The sequence below is a fragment of the Orycteropus afer genome, unplaced genomic scaffold, assembly GCF_000298275.1.
Source record: "Orycteropus afer afer isolate SDZICR_OR568_19922 unplaced genomic scaffold, OryAfe1.0 scaffold00345, whole genome shotgun sequence".
NCBI classification, from domain to species: Eukaryota; Metazoa; Chordata; class Mammalia; order Tubulidentata; family Orycteropodidae; genus Orycteropus; species Orycteropus afer.
The window spans coordinates 106147-121143 of record NW_006921932.1 but is presented as its reverse complement, the minus strand read 5'-3'; the positions used below and the strand labels follow the sequence as shown (position 1 = coordinate 121143).

Below are 14997 nucleotides of genomic sequence, written 5' to 3'. Positions count from 1 at the left end.
TCTTGTCACTTGACTTGGCTATGTTGTTGTTGTTGTTATGTGCCGTCGAGTCGGCCCCGACTCATAGCGACCCCTCCTTGGGTTTCCGAGGCAGTATCACTACGGAAGTAGGATTGCCCAACCTTCCTTCCGAGGAGTGGCTGGTGGGTTTGAACCGCCAGCCATCTGGTTAGCCAATGTCACTGATGCCTACTGTTGAAATGTGTGTGTGTCTTTGCATGCTGCATGCTGAGCTACTGAATCACTGGAACTGGTATATGTTAGAGTTTAATGTTAGAGTTTATAGCAACTTGGTGCATGTAAAGAGGGGGGTTGAAGTCTTTGATGCCTGTTTCAGCCTTTGGCTTTACAGAGCTCCCCATCACATGGTCTGACGTGCTTTGCATGTTCCAGGCCAGGTGTCAGAGCCAAGGCTCAAGCTGGAAGGGCTGCTGACCAGCCAGGGGAATGCACTGTGGGCACACACAAGCACACCCCCTGCCTTGGTCTGCTCGGGAACGAAGTGGTTGCTACAACCCATGGAGATATTCTGGCAAATTCATTAATGAATTGATTTTTGACAAATTGACAATCCTCCCCTCTCCCCCCTCATCTCTGGCCCACAGCAGCAGCTAGTTCAGGGCTGGAGAACTCCTGATTTAGACAGATGCCTGGGCAGGCTTTGCTGCATACATGGGCAGAAAGCTCTATCAGACAGTGCAGAGGTGAGGACTCCCTCTCCCCTCCATGGACGGCATGTCTGTCACCACACACTGTGGTGCCCAGGGCCTGTGTCCTCAGCAGAGCTCTCTTAAGGCTCCTCCTGCAGGCGCTATCCTCCCTCAACTTTTCTACTGATGAACCTACAACAGGTTTCTATTTGCTTCTAGCCCCCTCCCTACTTTGATTGTCTTCTCCTTCAGTTCTACCTATCCACATTTTGAGTTCTTTCCTCATCCCACTAGAAGAGCTGAGCTGGTTTCTGCCCCAACATGGGGGTCCTCCTCTCTTCCACCTTGTCTTGAGGGGAGACACTGGGACACACACACCCCAGCATTCACAGTGGGCTTCCAGTTTGTTGTCCAAAATTTGTACCAAGACCTCACACACCTTGTGGCACCCCTACCTACCCATCTCTAGTCTACTGCTGGCTCCCTGCCATCCTGGGGCTATGCCTACCTCTTCATAAATCTTTTCAGGGCCCAGGTTTGAGGGGGAGCCAGCCCTGCAACCTCCTCAAGACCTCCATTCTTTTCCTTTCCCAACCTTCTGTCCTTCAGCTCACTGAAAGAGAAAACTTGCTGAGGTCCTCATGATGGTGGGGGAAGGGGAGGGAAGTTGGATGAGGGTGGGGAAGGAGAAATAAATAAATAAAGAAAACTTAAGTTCTGTCCCAGGGTTTTCATGAGTCCTTTGTGTGGCCAGGGCTGTGCTTTTCCCAGTGCCCTGTCTTCATGCTTTGCCACAAGTTCCACAGCAGCGAGATTTGAACTGGCTGAGTTGGCAGAGTTTCAGCTGTTTCACCTTCTCGCAGTACCTGGTGGTGTCTCTGCACTCCACTGGGAAAGGGGACAGAAAGGAGATGTGAAACAGAGGCTAAAGGATGTGGCCATTGCTCTCCAGCACCACTGGGTAGGTAGAGCTCAGCCCCTTGCTTCCCAGCCATGGGGGTGGCACCTGCCTTTGCTTCCTTTCTAGTTGATCATTCTATTTCCAGGTGGTGCTTGTTTCCTCCTCTCCTAGGACCACCCCACCTCCTAGGCAAGCCTGTACTCTTCCCTAAACTCCTCTACTCCTTCTACCTACCTACCTTACTAGAGCACCATGGTGTTGTAGTTCATTACTGGCACAGAGTAGATGGTTCTTAAATATTCATGCCAATTTGATTTGTACAATCTGATTTCCACAGTAAAGCTTAGCTACTTTCTCTGAACATTGGCACTCTGGGTGTGGTGAGCTCCTGCCACAAAGAAGGGTCAGGTGAGCGCCATATTAGAGCACAAAGACCAGCTATCCCCTGGTATACCAACAACAACAACAAAAAAAGTAGGTCTATTTGCCTATAGGGCATCTGCCTTAGCATTGGGAATCTATTGCTCAGTGAGAGTCATCTTTATGCTTTGTCTTCTTTTTTTTTTTTTTAATTCCTCAAACCCAAAATACAAATTCAGTGCTGGGCAGGATCCAGAGTTGGAGGAAGGATTGAAAAGGTTATCAAATGCTGTGTGTGTAGGCAGGCTCCTGCATAGTCCATTGGCTGCCCATGGGCTGGGAAGCAGGGAGGTGGCCAGCAGGTCCTGGTTTGGTGAGAAGCAGTGGAGTGATGGGCAAGCCAGTGGAGCAGAAGCCGCTCTGCATGCTTCTTCCATGGTAAAAGCGCTTTCTTGTCAGCCTAGTCCTGAGAGCCATTGTTTAGTTGTCCCTTCTGGGCACTGGCCCCATAGACTGCAGATGAGTTATAGGCTGATTTCATCAAGCACTTGGGCAGCAGCACCCTGCTCCCTCAGGGCCCAATAGAGAAGTAGCAGCAGCCCTTGGCACACACCTAGCTATCTTTTGTGGCCTGGACACACATTTACTTGCATGCATTCCTCTGAAAATGCCCAATTCTGGCCCAGCTCATAATCCTTGGGGACCCTGATGCAGTGCCCTATGTACCTGATGGCCTGAGGGATATCTGCAGAAGGTTCTTTGGGGTTGCAACGTACTGTTTTCACAGGGGGTGATATTGCAGCGCTGCCAGTTGGCAGGCCGGGGCCCCCAGGAGCACAGGTGCTCGGGTACTGCCTTGTTGGTGCGAACGTGCACACATTCCACCCGCCGGGACTGGAAGCCGTAGTTGCCACAGGTTGCCGTGCACAGGGTCCACAAGCTGACCCTCCAATGTACGCTGCAGGCTTCAGACCAACAGTTCTGGGTGCTCACAGGCCTGCAGGAGGAGGGTGTCAGGGTTGAGTCAGCCTCTTTAGGGGTGGGACTGGGGAGGGCAGATGTGAAAATGCTGCTGCAAATCTAAGGATGTTGGGCAACTTCTCAAGAACTTCCAGTGCTGCCCAACCTGGGTTCTGATGCTCTGTTAATGAATGGCTAGATGATTTCAAGAAGGCTACTACTTCCTCTAATTGGGCCTCTATCTGCTCATCTCTAAAAGGGTTATGTCATGACCCAAGAATGAACTGCACCCAGAGTGGAAGAGGCTGAGCCTGGCCTCAGGGGCTGATGATTCCTCACTGCAGGGAAACAGCCATAATAGGAGCTGAACCACAATGAAGGCTGATATGAGGGGCCCTTGTCTCTAGATCTCAGCCTAACTTTTAGAGGGAGGAGCTGGGGGCCTACTCCTCCTGCCTGGTTTGGGGCTAATTGAAGTCTCTTGTGTTATCAGGAAAGGAACACCACCTTCTGAACTGTCATCTCCAAGAGAACAGCCCAATGGGACCTATTTTACAAGCATAAGGCTACCACTGAGCCTTCTACCTTTGGAGAGGCCTGGGGTGAATGGGGGTGAGAGGGCAGGGTGTCAGATCCCTGGGAGTGATGAGAGGCTGGAAAAGACAGTCACTCATTCCCCTTGTTGTACCCTATTGCCACAGGAGGCTTGCAAAGGGGAGTTTCTCTTACCTTGGCAGAGTGCTACACTGCTCTGATGGTAGGGTGATGCCATCCCGGGTCTGACAGAAGATCTGCCTGTGCTGCACGGCTAGGCGGGGACCAATACACGGCCCATTGCACTGGAAAAAGGATAAGTACATAAATGGAAGTCAAGGGCTGAAGCCCATCCCCTTCTGCAGCTACCTGGGGTAGAGGTTGCAATGCTCAGGCTGTGTGGGGCATAGGATCCTTGTGCAGGCACTCATTTGAGGCTCTCCAACCATTCATCCTTCCCTTTTTTAGGCCAAATAAAGACACTCACTGGCACACTTTCTCTTCTTTGCACCACAGTGGGACTGTTCACGTTACTGTGGTCTGTGGCACGGAAGGCTAGTAGGAGCGTGCAGCCTGTCAGCCCCTCCCAGACTGACCATGTGAAAAGGAACATTGGCAGAATGCACCAAGAATGAAGTAGTAAATTTTAGAGCTGCAGACTTTTAAATAAACCCTTCTCCTCCCCTTCAGTCCAGAGCTTTCTTGCTAAATTCATCCAAGTAAGTCAAGGCTACCATTTCTTTCCCTGGCTTCGTTTTCTCCAGGTTAAACCCAGGATGGTTGGATGGCTGAGCAAAAGCAGAGAGTTAGGAGCAGTCTCTTGCTCTATGCTCATGAAGATTATTAAACTTTTCTCACAGTTAGCAGGGCCAAGCCCTACCAGTGTCTGAAAAAACAGCAGCAGGCCCTTAACCAATCTCTGCTATTTTGGGATGAGGACAGACAGGTTAGGAGTTCAGATGGGATCGGGGTTGCTGTTAACCCTTAAAATTACAAGCAGAAGTATTGTGTGTATTGACATTTTTCTAGTATGAAACTCCAGCTTTCATCAAATGGTCAAAGAGGTCCCTGACCTCAAAGGTTATGAACCTTTGCCCAAGGCCAGTCAGTGCTTGTCTGGACTCTCAAGGATGCAATTTGACATCACAGTTCACAAAATCACAGGGGATTAGGGGAGAGGGGCAGGGGATGGAAGAGATTTCCCCTTGACACCAATAACTGTGTCCCTAGAAGCCCTACATGTCCCTTCTTTTGGACTAAATGCCTGTGCTCATATCGTAACTGCCATTTCCAGGGCCAGTCAAGTTCCAGAAGGCACTAATCAATATTTAATCTATATCATACTTGTTCTTCCTGATGCATTTTGATACCACTGAGCCTTCCTTCATTCTAGAAACATCACCTCCCTTAGCTTTTGTGAGCACACTTTCAAATTTTTTCTCCTACTCATGAGATTAGCCCTTTTCCTCATCTTCCCACAGGTTAATTAGTGCTCCCCCAGTTCTGTTCTCTGCCTTTTCTTCATCTCATGCTTTCCCTTTCTCCTGGGTGAATATCACCCGTAACTCCTAGCCATCATCTGTATACTGATAGTGTGTAGCACAGCTCCCTTTTAAGTTCCAAATCAATTAATTGCCTCTAGTATATCTAGTTCCATCCAGAAGCCATTGAGATAGTCATCCTAGGTTCCTCTTTCTCATTCCCAATATACAATAGATCACAAAAACTTGTCAATCACACTTTCATGGTAGCTCCTCTCCACTCCCACTGCCTTAATTCATTCTGACCAGCACTGTTTCTCACTCCCATTAGGTTTCCTCTTTTTCCAGTCTTGTCCCTTCCCCAGTGAATTGCTAAGATGCTGATGGGATAATCTTTTAAAAGTGTAACTCTGGCCACACTGCTTAAAAATATTTCTAGGCACCAACTGACAGGGTAGGACAATACACAGGTGAGGTGATTGTGGCCCACCAAGGGGATTGGACAGCTAATGTAAATAATGAGCATGGCGACCTGATTACTACCAAGAAGAGGGGGGAGCAGAGTGAGTACTTTGGACCCAGGGTCTCTGGATTGGGAACATCCTTGACTCAGGAGCCAGAAAGTGCTATAACACCTCACTGAGATGGAAGCAGCCATTGGGCTGGAGAGGTAGGCACTGCTGAGAAGAAACTGTCCTGATTAAAGCACTGCATCCTGAATTGTAACCTGTTACTTCCCTAATAAACACCATACTTGTGAGTATTGTCTGTGTGGCCAATTGCAGCAGAGAAGGAGACTGTACCAGGGGAGGGACAGTTGCTGTCAGAATTGGTAAAAAGGTTGTCAGTATGTCTGACCACCTCCTAGGAATCATCCTTGGGCATTTGATACAATGATTCTCCCCTTGTGAAGTTATAGGAGGTCAGATGCCACCCCCATGATTTCTTCCAATTCTCCTACAAATATGCTGCAGCTTCTTTTGCCTAAGACAGGCACCCCATCAATGTTAGATTGAAAGAAGAAAGTTGAATTATTACATGAAGCCATGTGGTTACAGTTGAGAAGGTAGTTTTAGTTCTATTTATCTTAAAATTAGTATGATTTTCAAAGACTTCATGGAGGTAGGCAGGTGGGAAAAAACACATACTTGCATGACCACCTCATCTATCAGTTTGTCATACATACTATGTTGGTTTGCATATTGCTGGAAGCTATGCCACCAGCCAAACACCAGCAGGATCACCTGTGGTGGACAGGTTCAGCAGAGCTTACAGACTGAGATGGACTAGGCAAAAAGGCCTAGTGTAGTGATGTATTTCTGAAAATTAGCCAGTTAGAACCTCAGGGATTACAACAGAACACCGTCCAATAAAGTGCTAAAAGAGAAGCACTACACAATAACTGGGAGCTCTGGTAGTGTAGTGCCTAAGGCACTTGACTGCTAACCAGAAGGCTGGCTGTTCAAACCCAACAGCCACTCCTCAGAAGGAAGATGGGGCAATTTACTTCCGTAGTGATACTGCCTTGGAAACCCAAGGAGGGGTCGCTGTGAGTCAGGTCCAACTTGATGGCACATAACAACACAATAACCAACACAATGGATGAAAACATACCAATGATCATTAAGGTGGTGCAGCACTAACTCAGTGGCAATTAACATCCCAAAAGGATTTTCTGGTCAGAAAATCTTCATTCTCACAGAAGCAGAATGTGGAAGTTTTGGGGCACCTATAGTTTGAAGCACATTCTAACAATATCACCAACATGAAAAGATGAACAGGATTGTGAGATCAAGCAGTTCTCTATTATTTGTAATGCATCAAATAGTAGGAACCTTAACAAGTGCTACTCTTTATAGTATGGTCTATGGACCAGTAACATTGACATCATTTGGGCTCTTTAAGACATTCAGCATCTCAGGTCCACCCTACCCCAGACCTACTGAATCAGAATCTGACTTTTTTAAAAAGATCCCAAGATGACTCACATTAAAGTTTGAGAGATACTAGCCTAGAAGATTAAAGCCTTCTAAGAAGGGGGGTGAGGGTTTGGAGAGAAAGAATAGAGGAAGCTCTCTTTTTCTGTTGGGAAAAATGGTCACTGAGAACTATCAATGTGCACCCTATGTCCCCTTGAGTAACCTCCATGACACAATGCAAAAACATCTCATTTGTAGCCAGATCTGTTCCCAATTGTAATTCCACAAACCCCAATAAGCCTTGAGGGGCTGGAAAAAGTGCTGCCTTGGGCTGATGAGAGCTATCAGAAATGGGCTTCTCCAGGTAGGAGGAAGATGGTAGCACAGTGCCTGAGGCACTTGACTGCTAACCAGAAGGCTGGCAGTTCAAACCCATCAGCCACTCATTGGAAGGAAGGTTGGGCAATCTACTTCCATAGTGATACTGCCTCAGAAACCTGAGGAAGGGTCACTATGAGTCGGATGCCTCTTTGATTATGAAGCAACACACATTATGTCACTGGAAATAAAGGGTTGGGGAGTTGGAAGAGCTGCCAGAAAGGAGCCAGGGGCCAGTTGTGCTGATTGGCCACTATTGGAACACTCGTCTCAGTCTCACCTGGGACCTACATGCCCTATGTGTTCATTACAAGTGATCTCTGTGGTCACTTCCCCCCAAATTACATTTAATCTTCATTATGGATGGCCGCAGAGTGCTTAACTTTGTAAGAACTTCCAAGTGATTGTTTTCCAAAGATCATATCTGGGGGTGTGGGTGGAGGGGACATGCATGCATCCATAGATAGCCAATTCCAACAAGTTTTGAGGTGCTAAGTACCCCAATAACATCCAGCCACAGTGGTTCATACAGTTACCCAAAGAATTAAAAGTATGATTGTTATCTGGGGGTAACCTAGGTAGCCAAGCTTAATGGTATGGTTCGCACACTGACAAATCAGAAACTACACCTGACTACTCACAATGGTCATCCAATCAGTTAAAGCCAGACCCTGACCAATCAGAATAGATGTTACCACCTGTACTAGCTGAATATCAGCCCTGGCCGGTGGTTCTAATGTTCCCATTATGTTTTGGGAGGAAACAGAGTATGTACAATTATATCATTTTCCCCAAGCACCTCCACACCTGATTTTGGTGCCAACAACAATCTAAAATGGTGGAAGGGTCAGAGGAGGACAGCTATTTTTCTAGATAGAGGTCTTATCTCCTGGGCTGGGGAAAACCTGGGCTTCTAACAACTTGTGCTCCTTACAAGTTTCTCAGTTCCATCTGGCCCAGAAATGAGAGAACAATGGTGAGGTCACCCTCCGCAGCAGCACTTCCTCCCACGCCCCCTCCCTCTGTCTGCTTTCTCAGGCTGATTTCAAAAGGAACCTGACAGTGTTTGGTGTCTCTTGTTGCTCAGGTTTGCTCTTTGTCATAGGGAATCTTCAGTTAGTGTTCATTTCCCTCTCAAAATCCAAACATAAAATTTCGTCTCCAAATAGAATTGTCATGACTCCTTCACTATATTCAGAGGGATATATCCCTCTATCCCTCAACTCCTAGTGTCAGATGAGCCCCAGTTTCGACTATCCATTGAGCTCACCTGGACTTTTTTGTTAACATCTGCCAGAGAATTGAGAAAAAGCTGGTGGTTTCAAAGTGATCCAGCTAGGCTTCAACTTTTCTTGGCCCAGAACAATGGTTCTCAACCCTTGGCTTGAGCAAGGCGGCACAGCAGAATCACTGGGATGTATGTAAAAATTACCGGTGCTTGGATCCCGCCTCAGACCAATCACCCAGAATCTCAGGAAGGTAAGCCCGGGCAATGGTATTTTCTGAAAGTTTCTCCTGTGATTTGAACAATACAACCCAGTTGAGAACCAGTGGCTCAGAGCAACCCTGCAGTCCCCAGGTGGGGCTCAACAGACCTTAAAGCCATCAGTCCTAGTATCACCAGAGAGAAAGATACCCTATAGGAAGTGAGTGTAAGGAGGTGTCTCTGAGGGTCTGATGATGATCTGAGAATGGGAAGGTCTTAGGGTGGTGGGAAATCAAGAAAGAAAAATGTCATGGGTAAGGAAGATGTGTTGGTGTCAGGAAAGAAGTACCTAAGACTCTGGGCTTTAGGAATGACACTAGTTTGGGTTAGTTTATGGGAGGGAAAGTGAAAGGTCATCATCACAGAAGGAGTGGAGGAGGTGTCACTGGTGCATTTTACTTTCCACTGTGGCAGGATCTGCACCTTTAGATTTAGCTTTCAAACAAAAACATCTCTGGCTGCTTACCTGGCCCCAGCTGGAGAAGGCCCACTCCACACAGAGCTGTTGGTTACATGCCTGGGTATCCACAGGCCGTTTGGCAAGCTGGGTGCACATGTCATTAGGCACAGAAGTGGAGATCCCAGAAGCTTTTAATTTCTGACAGGTCACCCGACGAGTCTGGACACCTCCCCCACAGCTCCGTGTACAGGCAGACCAAGAGGTCACCATCCACCTGGGGAGAGAAAGAAGAGTCAGGCATTGGAGAGAGCATACTCCCAGAAAGAGAGTGCCCCAGACATCTCCTCCTAACCCATACCTGCTAATTTGAGGGCTATGGCCCCCCAAAGGTATCCCTGTCAAATTCCTGGAACCCACTTATTTGGAAAAAAGGGTCTTTGCAAATGTCTTAATTATTTTGAAATGAAGAGATCATCCTAGATTATGCAAGTGGGCCCTAAATGCCATCATAAGGGTCCTTATAAAAGAAAGGCAGAGGGAGGTTTGATAGGAGGAAGCAATGTGACTGTGGAGGCAGAGATTGTAACTATGTGGCTACTAGTCAAGGAAGGCCTGCAGCCACAAGAAGCTGAAAGCAGTAACGGATGGAAAGAGGGAATAGCCCTGCTGACACCTTTATTCCAGAATGCTGGACTCTAAAACTATGAAGGAATAAATTTGTTGTTTTAAGCTACCATGTTTGTAGTAATTTGTTATGGTAGCCTCAAGAAACTAAAAACAAACAAACACACTGCTGTTGAGTCGGACACAACTCACGGGGTTTCCAAGGCGGTATTCACTATGGAAGTAGATTGCCCAACCTTCCTTTTGAGGAGTGGCTGGTGGGTTTGAACCGCCAGCCTTCTGGTTAGCAGTCTAGTGCCTTAGGCACTATGCCATGCATGGGAAATTGACCAGAAAGGTACAACTTGATAAGGGTATTCTGAGGGTCAGTGCTTTGGCTGGATAATGGCCCAGAGTGAACACTTGAACTGGAGAGAGCTTTTATCTAGTTACATTGTAATTATATTTACTACACTATAGTTCTGGAACTTCCTAAAGACATCTACCTGTGTGGCAGAGGAGGGACAGTTTCCTAGTGAAGTCAGACCCAAATCTGTGTGGCCTCATGACATAAACAAGAGGGAATCCAGGCTTCACTGAAGTCAAGTATTATCTGGGAGCACTATACCTTTTACCTCACCTTAACCCACATTTCATTTGACTTGGTTTAATCCCTCAGAAGCATACAAAGTTCTCTCTAGCCTTCTGGAGACATTTCTTACCTCCCTGGGTCATAGTTCTGTAGGTCTGAGACTTTGTAGAGGGCTGCATATGTGGTGGAGAGTTCTCAGAATGTTGGTTCCAACTACAATTGAGGTTCCCAGAGATGAGACTGACCAAGACTGTCACAATGGGCTTTTCTCATAAGGCAAAGCTGTAGGCTGGGAAACACTCTGACCACCTTGGTCCATATGCAAACATGCAGGGATTCTCTTTGCATGTGTGTCCCCTGGGATAATTCTCAAGGAGAAGGGAAAGGGGACAGTGTGGGGAAAATAGTGAGGAGAGGCTTGGTGTTTCTTAGCCATTTCATTCAATCTGAAAAAAAAAAACAAAACTATTTGGTTTTATTGTCCAAGAGGGGAAAGAAAATTATCTAATGGGGAAATGGTTGAAATAGTTACCTGGGTCAAAGTAGGACTTCCCAGTACTACTCAGAAAGACTGACCAGGGCAACACTGTTGTATATGGAGGAGGCTAATGTGCCCAAAACACCTGACAGGAAAGCCTGTTAAAGGTTAGCCTATGACCACTATCTAAGGAGCTCTGGTGGCGTACTGCCTAAGGCATTTGACTGCTAACCAGAAGGTTGGCAGTTTAAACCCAGCAGCCACTCCGTGGGAGGAGGACTGGGTAATCTACTTCCATAAAGATTTACCACCCTGTCAACCCAAAGAGAGGTCGCTATGAGTTGGAATTGACTTGATGGCAGTGAGTTTGGTTTGGTGAGTGGCCACTTTCTAGCCCAGTGGCGTAACACCTATTTCTGGAGAGACATGTAGCAAGGAAGGGAAGCAAATTCCTCCCGAATCTGGACTTACGACTCACTGAGTTTTGTGGCAATTTTCCTGCTTCACTTGCCCTAGAGAGAGATGGCTCTTTGGGGAGTTACAACCCACAGGACAGGGCCATTGGAAGCAGGCATAAGGTGTGTTAAAACTCCTGGAGGTACTGAAACCCAAGCAGACGGATCCATTATGATTTCACTTAGAGAAGTAAATTAAGCTGATTGACTCTGACCGTCACCAAATCAAATCACAACGTTCCTGGCACGTCACAGATCGCTTCTTCATTTCATACAGCTTGGCAAGGGCAGCCTTCCAGCCTCTTAGATCCCTGGTGAACGTCAGGCCTGCATTTCAATCATCTTTTATTTCCAAATATACATTTCAGCAATTTATTTGAAGCTGGGGTGGGGAGTTTGAGAAAGGAGAAGCAGGGGCCATGTTACAGTTCAGGAAGGGTATAAAAGGCCATTAATCATGCCCGTGGAAACCTTCCCGTCAGCAAGTCAAACTGCCGATATTAATGAGTGTGGTTCATATTTCATTGAGTCTCTCCTGGTTTCAGCTGCTCCTTATGACTCAGCTGGCAAAGCACAAAGCAGTTGCCTAAGGAGTGTATGAAAATGCTATGGGTAGGTAGTAAGGCAACATTTCAGGGCTGAGCCAAGGCCCAACAGGCTCAGGACACCATGCTGGTACCAACTTCAAGCCCACTCATTATCCCTTTAGCTCCTGTTGCAGACTGGGGGTGGGTGCTCAGTGGGCCTCACAGCTTCTCTATGGACAAGGGAATATAAGAGGCAAAGACTTGGGTGTCATTCTGGACTGTATGAAGTACCTCAATATAATTCAATCCAAAGTTGAAGGAACTACAGGACATGGGGATGTATTCTAATGTTAGCTGGATGCAGTAGTGTGCAGAAAAAAAGAAGGCTAGATTTCCTCAACTAAACTGGAGTACTGTTGAACACGGGTATTAAAAGTAAGAAGATGGGAGAATTGGGGTAGAGCCCAGTTATCCTTGTTTCCTTAGCTCTTCAACTGAACACACATTTCTTTCTCTTTACTAACAAGCTAAAGGGCCCGTTTTCTGCTGCAAGGTGGAAGCTACTTCTTGCCAGGCCTGTGATGCTCTTGCTCCCTGAGAAGAACTTTAAGACACTTGGGCAGTCCAGGCAGCCATCAGCTGGTGGTGGTAAGAATAGAGTCGAGAGAGGAAGCTCATTCTGACGGATATTTCCAACATGATGGACAGACCTGACAAACCTGTGCCCACAGGAAACCTCCTCGGACTACATGTCCCTTCTCCCTTAATTCACACCATTGGCTCCCCAGTGCTAGACAAGGGCTGGCCATCAACCCAGCTAAAAGGGCTCCTGCTGGGGATGGGCAGCCTGAGCCAGTACCCGTCACACTCACCGAGAAGGGCAGTCTCTCCGGTTGCAGGCAATGGGATGCACAGCAGGGCGCACCTTCCCTGTGCAGTGACTGGGGTTGACTTCCGTGCTGTTCAGGAGACACCTCAGGCGTGGCTGCTGGATGCCCCTGTTACCACAGGAAGCTGAGCAGGTTGCCAGTCTATCCACAGACCACCAGTAATCTATCAAAAAAGGAGGAGCAGAGGGAAAAAGAAGATGGCATTACTGCCCACACTCTGTATTTCTTCTTAGTGGGGTGGGGGGCAGGTGGGCATGGGGGTTGGGGTTAGGAAGGTTGGTTGAGGGGAGAGGAACTATTATGAGGGATGTGCTGACCCTACTGTAGCTCTGTTCCTAACCGATTTGGGCAAGTTACGTGGTCTCCAGGAGCCTCAATTGGTTCATCTATAAACTGAGTATGTTTATCCTCATATCATCAAGTTCTTGTGCAGATTGGATGTAATGAAATAAAGGCCTAGCCCAGTGCCTGACACATAGAAAGTACTTAATAAACAGCAGTAGCTCTTATAGTTTATAAACATTTTGCTAAAATATTTATTTTTCCTCTGGTGGTGTAGTGCCTAAGGCATTGCTAACCAGAAGCCTGGCAGTTCAAACCCACCAGCTGCTCCTCAGAAGAGAGATCAGGAAATATCACTACTTCCATAGTGATATTGCCTCGAAAACCCAAGGAGGGGTTGGTATGAGTCAGATCCGACTTGACAGCAATGAGTTAGGTGATTGGTTCACCTGAGCCAACTTTTTTTCTTTTTTTAACAAAGAGATATAGATATATCAGAAATATTTAACAATCATATTTAAAAGTGCAGATTCAATTGGATTTTGTAAATGTTACAAAAACATTCTGCCCAGAGAGTACTCATTTATGTGAGGCAACGAAGTGAGTAAGAAATCCAACTGTTTTAGGTTTTCAAGTTGGGGTCTGGGACTCACTGGTAGGAAAGTTGTTAAAAATAATTGTGAGCTGGTAAATTTTGAGTGGTTATTTGGAAAGCTGTATATTATACACTTTGCAGATAGCCACTGGCTTCTGGTTTCCAGCAGAGAATGGCTTGCTGGCAAGAAAATGGAACATTTATTTTCCTGTCTGGAAAGCTAAATGGCAGGGAAGATGTTTAAGGGAAAAGCCTATGCACTTAGAAAAATCTCCCGCCTTTCCAAGGCAGTATTTCCACATTAGTTCTCTTCCACAGGCCCCTCCATTTTGGAATGCATGCAGTAGAAGTTTACTTTCTTTAGAAGTATCACACAGTACTATATTTTTACATGAATAATGCCTGTGTTATACATTTTATGCAAACTATGCAATCCTCTCATTCCTTAATTTCCTGTAAGCGCTAGATGCAAAAATACGGTAGGCCACAGGTAGGACTAAGCAATGGCAAATTCAAAAGCCTCATGTAGTTTCTATACAAAGGCAAACATTTGACTCTTTTCCACACTATCTGGGTTAATTCACAACTCCTTGGTGTGGTCAATGTCAGGCCCCACCTATGTTCCTGGAAGTAAAGAGCAGGAGCTACACAGGCTCCACAATCTGCTCTTTGATGAGAAAACAAAGCAGAGAAGCCTGGAAAGCACTTGGACTGTGATTACACCTGACACCCTTCCCAGACTGTCAGCCATCACCCCACCAGTGCCTTCTCTCTAGGACAGGAGGCAATAAGCAGACAGTTCACATCAAGAGGTGTTTTTTAACCACACCAATGATGAAGAGTTAAGTTTCTTATCAGGTTATGTCTCTCTCTTTCTCTCTCTCCGTATGTGGTTTTTACTAGTTAAATCAGCATAAAGATAACACATTGATAACTTGGTGAGCAGAAGTGCCCATTTATAAAAGCAGCACTGTCTCTTCCAGGTTCTGCTGGGATGGGACTTGGTGGCTCTGAAGGGTTGTTATGGAAATATGGTTTAGCTTCAATTATCATGCTCCAGGAGCCATTGGAGATAAAAAATCATTTTGTTCTACTAGAGTATTAGATTCCCAAGTGGACACTCTTGTTCAAGAAATAAGTCCAACAGCCAAAAGCCTGAAGGGATACTGTTTCTTACCTTGGATCACTAGAGAAGCCTTCTGCATGAGCATTCCTGCCTCATTCTGAGCAAGGCAGCTGAATTCCCCTTGAGACTCGCCACTGAGATTTGCAACCCGAAGAATCTGTCCTGTTGCCAAGACTTGATATGTCAGTCTTATGGCAGTGGCAATTGGCTGGCCACCATGGAACCACGTGATATTGGGGCTTGAGTGACCTTGGATGGGACAGCCTAGAAGGAAAAAAAGAGAAGTAAGCTATTTGCAAAGCCAAAAAGCACACATTCCTGATGAGTTGTTTCAGTGTCCCTGTGGCTCAAGAGACCATACATCCAATGTGATCTTAACC

The 14997-nt window shown here is 46.5% G+C and overlaps 1 protein-coding gene across 1 annotated transcript in view; it reads right to left on the bottom strand.

The window, feature by feature from the left end:
• Positions 1-1431: 1431 nt before the first annotated feature.
• Positions 1432-14997, bottom strand: part of ADAMTSL1 (ADAMTS like 1) — a 14039-nt gene continuing 473 nt past the window's right edge. Inside the window, exons 2-7 of the mRNA XM_007952533.2 lie at positions 14669-14881; positions 12597-12777; positions 9136-9343; positions 3601-3710; positions 2688-2908; positions 1432-1538 (exon numbers count right to left, since the gene is read on the bottom strand). Of these exons, the coding sequence (XP_007950724.2) occupies positions 1432-1538; positions 2688-2908; positions 3601-3710; positions 9136-9343; positions 12597-12777; positions 14669-14881 (1040 nt within the window). The remainder of the gene's footprint in view (positions 1539-2687; positions 2909-3600; positions 3711-9135; positions 9344-12596; positions 12778-14668; positions 14882-14997) is intronic.